This window comes from Plasmodium fragile (genome assembly GCF_000956335.1).
Source record: "Plasmodium fragile strain nilgiri unplaced genomic scaffold supercont1.20, whole genome shotgun sequence".
NCBI lineage: Eukaryota > Apicomplexa > Aconoidasida > Haemosporida > Plasmodiidae > Plasmodium > Plasmodium fragile.
This window is the reverse complement of record NW_012192600.1, coordinates 238,178-245,988: the sequence shown is the minus strand read 5'-3', so window position 1 is coordinate 245,988 and position 7,811 is coordinate 238,178. Positions and strand designations below refer to the sequence as shown.

General features: G+C 40.7%; 2 protein-coding genes across 2 annotated transcripts; both read left to right on the top strand.

The window, feature by feature from the left end:
* Positions 1-906: 906 nt before the first annotated feature.
* On the top strand, positions 907-2,948 carry AK88_02151 (uncharacterized protein; the record flags this gene model as incomplete). The annotated part of the gene is made up of 2 exons (XM_012479785.1): positions 907-2,124; positions 2,169-2,948. The coding sequence occupies 2 exons, from the start codon at positions 907-909 to the stop codon at positions 2,946-2,948; spliced, it is 1,998 nt and encodes a 665-aa protein (XP_012335208.1).
* Positions 2,949-4,357: 1,409 nt separating this feature from the next.
* On the top strand, positions 4,358-7,267 carry AK88_02150 (uncharacterized protein; the record flags this gene model as incomplete). The annotated part of the gene is made up of 1 exon (XM_012479784.1): positions 4,358-7,267. The coding sequence occupies one exon, from the start codon at positions 4,358-4,360 to the stop codon at positions 7,265-7,267; it is 2,910 nt and encodes a 969-aa protein (XP_012335207.1).
* Between the last annotated feature and the right edge of the window lie 544 nt (positions 7,268-7,811).

Sequence of the window (7,811 nt, the reverse complement as noted above, 5' to 3'; positions counted from 1 at the left end):
TACATATGCACAAATGCACTTGTGTGTGGATGTAGGATTTAACAGGCAAACCTAGCTGAGAAACGTCAGTGGAAATATCAACTGTACATGGAAAGGTATGTTGCACAAATAGGAGACGGGGGGGTTTACAAGAATCGCTCATGCGCGCTTAGAAGCACCTGGGTGTGAAGGGCTCATGCGTCTGTTATTCTGTCATGCAGTGGAATGCCTCTTTTGTTCCTTCCCAACTTTGTATGGTTATTGAAAAAGTACTCCTCGTATTCGTATGTCCGGAACCAAGTGGCCAACTGGTATTACGGCTGTGCTTAGCACATTGCTATGCGGTACATTTAATTTTTTTTTTTTTTTTACTAAACATCCCACCATGTCTGGTCCTGGCTTGGCTGCTGCATCGTTGCCATATTTTTGGAACCTGCATTTTTTGATTTGCCCTTTTAAACCAGCACCTTTGAATTGATGTCACTTCCACAAAGTGCATCTGCCGCTTTAACTTGCGGTGGGAACATAGTGCAATGCCAAACAGGATGGTGAAAATATAATAAAAAAAAAAAAAAAAAAAAAAAACAGGCACAGAATTTGTTGCCGAAGGAGCAGTTGCTCGTGGGTCCACTTGATACCCGAGCGTCGTTCGAAAAAAAAAAAAAAAAAAAAAAAAAAGAACATACATGAACAAAATAAATACTATTAAGTACATACGTTGCATACGTTTTACTGAAATAGTAATGCGATGGAATTCCCCTCGCCATGAGGTTTACTCACATGTCGCACGCGTATAGCTGCAGGGATAGCCTGGTAGAGGTCATCACAGGGCAGCACATTAGGGAAAGCCTGAATGAGCAGCGCCAAGTGCGTCCCTAGTGCACAATCACGTCGCAGGTACTGGGTAGTATATAAATACGTGTAGCCATGGAAAAGAAAACGAGAAAGAAGAGTACAGATGATAAGCCTCAGGCTGGTAGCAAGCGGGGGAGGAAGAAAAAGCAGGAAAGTTACTCGAAGGAGGTGCAGGAGGGGGACCAAGCTGGCAAGCCGAAGCAGACAGTGGCAACAAACGCAATAAATGGGAAAAACCGGACAAACGAGAACAGTGTGAGCACTATCACCGAGGACCGTCTCCTTGTTCCGCGGGCCGCGGCCAGGGGCAGGGTGTGTCCGTACCTGCGTACCATCAACAGAAACCTGCTCGACTTTGACTTTGAAAAGTTGTGCAGCATCAGTATGTCCAACCTACACGTATACGCATGCTTAGTGTGCGGACTTTACTTCCAAGGAATAGGAAAAGGAACATACGCATACACACATGCTCTGGAAAAAAACCATTATGTCTTCATCAACCTAGAAACATGCAAAACATGTTGCCTCCCAGAAAATTATGAAATCGAGGATGCATCTCTAAATGATATAAAATATTTCTTAAAACCAACGTATAGCATACAGCAGGTAGAATATATTTGTCGTAATTCCATTTTAGGAAAATCGCTAGATGGTGCAGATTTTTTTCCTGGGTTTGTAGGACTCAATAATTTAAAACATACTGATTATTGCAATGTGATTATTCAGCTTGTGTGTAGCATCATTCCATTAAGAAATTTTTTTTTAGTATTCGAAAATAAAAAATATGTGACCAAAAATATCGTCTCCTCTTTATCTGAACTGATTAAAAAGATTTTTAACCCTCGAAATTTCAAGGGGGTTGTGTCCCCACATGAGTTTTTGCAAACAGTGGGCATTGAATCCAAGAAAAGCTTCAAAATTGGTTCTAAGAACGATCCGCTAGACTTTTTTCTCTGGCTAATTAGTAAAATACATAGGCATGAGGAGAGAGCGCTGCGGAAGGGCATTAAGGGTAGGACGGCCAAGAAGAGGAAGATTGGTCAAAGCGGAGAAAACGCCACAGGGGCAGATGGATCATCGGGCGGAAAAAATAAAGAGGACGAAGAAGAAGATGATGATGACGAGGAGGAAGAAGACAAAATTCAACCTGGGCACCATCTCTCGCAATTCAATGATATGTTGTCCTCCTCCACCGAGTCACACATGTCAGGAGAGCCTGTCCCTGGTGTGGATTCAGCAACCAAGAGGAAAAAAAAAAAAAAAAAAAAAAAAAAATGGAAGTACGACCAGGTAAACATTATCGACTACTGCTTTGATGGCGAGCTAATTATCAGAACGAAAAAAAAAAAAAAAAAAGTTCTGAAGGAGATGACAATATAAACAGTGCTCATAATATAAACAAGGGGGGGAAAAACGGCACGTACAGTGAACGGAATACACGTGAAGATGGCAAATTTCCTCACCAATTGGATAATGAAGGATGGGAAGAGGATGACGTAAGCGATTCGGAGAACGAAGACGATACACACTTGGCTGATGGGGAAGAATTGAACGGAAAAAAAAATTACGTAACGCAAAAAATTCCATTTCGAACTCTTTCCTTAAAACTTCCCAATCCACCCATTTTTAAAAGCACAACAGAAAGTAACATCATACCACAGGTATCCATTTTCGAGCTATTGACTAAATTTGATGGAGAAACGGAATCCTTTTTAAATGAAAAATCTGAGCCAAGCACTTTAATCATTTCCAAGTTGCCCAAATATTTAGTCTTTACCATTAAGAGGTTTTCAAAAAATAATTTTTTTGTAGAAAAAAATGGTACCATTGTTAATTTTGTTATAAAAAATTTAGACATGAAAGATTATGTACATGAAGATTACCTGGACAAGAATCCTGTGACCAAATACAATTTAATTGCTAATATTTTTCACAGCGGCTCGGTTAGTAGTGGCACTTACAAAATTCATGTCCTCAACCAGGCATCCAACGAATGGTATGAGATGGAGGACCTGCACGTGATTACCGTTTTGCCCCAGCTGGTTCTCCTACCCGAGTCCTGTGTGCAGTTGTATCAGCGCCAGGATGTGCAACTCAACGGGGAGATCCCCTGAGGTGGGCATACTTGTGTAGTGGTGCTGTGTAGCGGTGTGGCACACAGAGCGACATGCATTCCGTGCTGCCCCCCTCACAGTTTTATAGTATTTGCTTGACGACCGCTATTCTTCAACTGTTCTTTACCATAACTTAACCCTTCGCGTTACACACAAACCCATCGCATCTAGTTCATGTACACACTTGTGCGGGGTAAAACATGTAAGAACATCCTCCCCCTCACAAGTACCAAACTGTTTTAAAAGCATAAACTTGTTAGTTGTTTTCTCCACTTTGTGCTTCCCTAAGTTACGCTCTTAGGGGTTGACACGATGCACAGGTCAACTTGGCCAATTTTTTTTTTTTTTTTTTCTTTTTTTTTTTTTTTTTTTTTTTTTTTTTTTTTGCAATTTGGGCGTTCATTTTGTTTCTGTTTTGTTTCAACTTTTGGAACATTTTGTGTAAAACGGATGGTACACATGTAAAAAAAAAAAAAAAACTCTTATCGACCCCTCGAATTGTGAAACGTAACAGCCAAGGTGCTCTTTCCCAGGGTGTATATCCTCAACGGACCAAAGAACGAGCTCGAAATTATTTTATTTGCCACGAGAGTATGCTAGGTGCTCATTGTATAATGCACATTCTTCTCCTCTCAAAAGAAATGAATAAAATGACACACTGCATGCTTGGAACGCACAAGTATGCGAACAGTGCAAATTATAAAGCGCACTTTTTTCTTTTTTTTTTTTTTTCGGGGGCCGCAGGGGAGGAATATTAAAATGTGTACAAATAAAAAAAGAAAAAAAAAAAAAGAGGAAATTCATGTCTTCGGTAAAATTGTCAAATGGGAAGGGAAAACGTTAAATCAATTAAACATCCTATGCGAGTAATGATACACTTGTTCCAAGGGAAGGATCTTTAACTTTAAGTAACACGGGATAGTCACTCTTTTTTTTTTTAACACTTTTTTTTTTCTCTGATTTTTACATGACCCTTGTGCTCTCCATTTATGCATGCAATTTGCGCTATGGTTCCATTTTTGAACGATCGCCCCGCGAATACATTTTTTACCCCAACCCCCTTTTTCACGGCCCCCTAAAAAGTATTGAGTAATCCGATTCGGTTAGCACAATCCATTCACGCGAGATAAGGAACAACAACTTCGCACACCACGAGTGTGTATTCTTTGGCCATTCCAAAGACAAAGGGAAATCTGCGCAGTTTTTCCTTTTTTTTTTTTACCCCTTTATCCATTTTTATTGTACCTTGCGCAATTTCGTTCACCCACGCGAGGTGTGTATGCCTGGGTTGAGGCGCGCAAAAGCAGGCAACGCACTCACCTGGTTCACTCTCCCGCGCTGCCCGCGTGGATGCTTAACTGTTTAGCGGCTTAACCGTGCCGCCTATCTGAGCGCTGATCACCTCACAAATGGGAACTCCGCGACGCCGACCGGGGCAGAACACTAGCCCCTATGCGATGAGCTCTTCGAACATTTTTGGCACGAACAATGAGATTTTTGGAAGCAATTTCATGAACTCGCCCGTGTCCAGCAGGAGGACGAAAAACAGCAAGGGCAGCTTCCTGAACAGTATGTTGAACGAATCCAAGTACCTAAACCACAGCAACACGGGGTCCCAGTTTCTGAGGTACGGACACACACCTCTAGCGATCAGAAGAATAAAATGCGCAAGAGCCGACATAGGAGATGTAGGCAGGGAGGCTTTCATGGAAGACGTGGAATCAGGAAGACTACCCCATTTTATTGATTCTAATTTGGAGCAAATAAAAGAATTGTTCAACCAATTCTTTGACGAATTTAATATAACAAATTATAGCGACGTCTTGCAGTTCACAGATGAGGACAGAAGCATCACAGAGTATATCCTTCTTCACAGGGATAACTTGAAGGTGTACTTGGCCTACTATGGATGGAAGATGATAAAATTTATTGAGACGGGTCGACAAAATGAATGCAAACTAAACAACCAAGTGGAAGAAACTGATTCAGATGCAGTAAAAAATTTGGAACACATAAAGTCGTTTGAAGTGGACTTAACACACATTTACTTCTTTAACAAAAAATTGTATAAACTAATTATAGAGTACCCATCCGACTGCATCAGCGAGATTGATAAAATTATAAGTGCCAAGTATAACTCCCTGTTATCATTAGTACTCGAGGGAGACACCAAATCGAATGCATCAGATAAGTATTCCCTCATCAACGGAAAGCAGGATTATTGTAGGGTTCGATTCTTTAACAAAAGACATAAGGATACCCCTAGAAAATTAGGACCAAATCATATAGAAACATTAGTGTGTATAAAAGGAGTTATAATCAGATGCTCCAATATAATCCCTGAAATGACCATGGCTGCTTTTAAATGTACATCTAAAAAAAGAATAGGTGTTAATAATTATGAAAAGTGCAATGAAGAAGTGTATGAACATGTCATCCAAGGAGAAGTACAAGAACCTCTAACCTGTACAAACTGTAATAATAAGAACACTTTTGAATTATGGCATAACAATTGCTGCTTTTCTTCAAAGCAACTCATCAAATTGAGTGAAGTCACTGAACATTTGAAACAAGGAGAGACTCCTCAATCCATTTCTATATATGCATATGACGATTTGATAGACTACACCAAACCAGGAGACACGGTTGAATTGACCGGAATTCTGAAAGCCTCTCCAGTAAGATTAAATCCCAGGTCCAGATGTTACAATAGTGTTCATAGAACCTATATCAACGTCATACATATTAGAAAGGAAAATAAACAGAAGATGAAACTAACTGAACAGAATGACACTGCATCAGTTATTTTAAAAAGAAATGACGACGGAACAGTGGAAGAAAATTTCGAAAAATTAAATGAACAAGGAAATCTACTCTTCACCACAGAAGTAATACAGAAAATGCAAAAATTGAGTAAAGACCCAAATATATACCAACGGCTAGTTGATTCTATAGCTCCATCTATTTATGGACGAGACGATATCAAGAAAGGTCTCCTTTGCCAATTATTCGGTGGAAGCAAAACTACGGATAAATTTAAAAATAAATATCGATCTGAAATTCATATATTACTATGTGGAGATCCTTCTACAGCCAAATCCCAACTTTTGCATTATGTGCATAAATTATCCCCAAGAGGTATTTACACAAGTGGCAAAGGGAGTAGCAGTGTCGGTCTGACTGCTTTCATTTCGAAAGACTCCGAGACGAAAGAATACATCTTAGAATCTGGTGCAGTTGTTCTGTCTGATAAAGGAATTTGCTGCATTGACGAGTTTGATAAAATGGATGACTCCGCTAGGGCAATTTTACACGAAGTTATGGAACAGCAGACGGTCACCATTGCCAAGGCAGGAATCGTGGCAACACTGAATGCTCGTACATCCGTTCTTGCATCTGCTAATCCGATTAACAGTAGATATGATAAGAATAAAGCTGTTGTGGAAAATATCAACTTACCACCATCCCTTTTTTCAAGATTTGATTTGATCTATCTCGTTATAGATCAGGCGAATGAGGAGGAAGACAAAAAATTGGCCACCGTGCTTTGCAAAAACTTTTCCTACGGCGCGAAAGACGAGTCAGACTCGGACACGGATGACGAATCAGATTCCGACTCCAAATCGGGTGACGAGTTAAAATCTCCTTCGGAGTTGGACGCTGGCGATGGCGCAGAACCATACCAAAGGAGGAGGCATCATATAGGAGGAGACCACACTGCTAACCCGAACAAGGCGTGTAACAAAAAGTCCAAAAAGTATCAAATTGATTCGAACACCCTGGCCTTGTATATAGCTTACTGCCGCATAACCTGCAATCCTATCATTTCGCTAGAAAGCAAAAAAATTATAATTGATGAATACATAAAAATGAGATGCAAGGAAGGATCAAAATCTCCAACAGCTAGCCCCAGACAGTTGGAAGGACTCGTTCGATTGAGCCAAAGTTTAGCAAGAATGAAACTCAAAGATGTAGTTACTCCTGAAGAAGCCAACGAAGCTGTGCGGCTTATGAACATTGCTACGTTTCAAAGTTTGATAGATCCTCTAAGTGGAAGAATAGATTTTGATCAAGTCAACCTTGGACAGACATCCCAGCATAAGAAAAAATCAGATCAGATAAAGGACATCATTATGAATGCTCTCCTTTTGAGGAACATGACAAAGGACGAATTGCTTTCTCATTGTCATGAAACCATTATGAATAATCGGGACTATGCGATGGCTATGGATAGAAAGTCCTTCGAAGAGGCTTTCCACGACCTCGAACGGTCCCAGGAGATCACACGGCTATTTTCTGGCCTGTACAAGAAGAAGTAGGGAACGAAGAAGGGGGGCCACCCCACCCCCGTACTGAGGCACTATATGCGTATGCATGTAGAGGAAATTTCTTATCAGTGACTCAGGGCGCTTTGCGTGGGTGTTTTCTCCTTTGGCGCACCTCGTCGAGGTTGGCTGAAAGGTGGAACTTGTAAAGAGTTTTAGCACCGTTGAGTAGCACCGCAAGGTGTGATTTCCTGTTTTCCTTTTTCATTTTTAAGTACCCCTTATGAACTGGGGAATGCGATTCGACTTTCTTTGAGTCACTGAGAAGATGTATGTGCCCTCTTTTCCTAATGTACCATACATGTGTGTCCAAATGTACTTGGACTTTCTGTGCATCCATCACTTAAGGGTGCAACAGTCTATAGGGTGAGTTCATAACTCTACCCCCCCGTGTATTAGGAGGCGCATCGTTAGAGGCACATTTCACGAATATTGGAGTTGTACATAGTTATGGAGGCGAGTAAATGAGGTGTACATAAATATGGGTTAAAAGACACATCGCTACATTGACGTAAGCGGAATACCGTCCCTTTTGTTT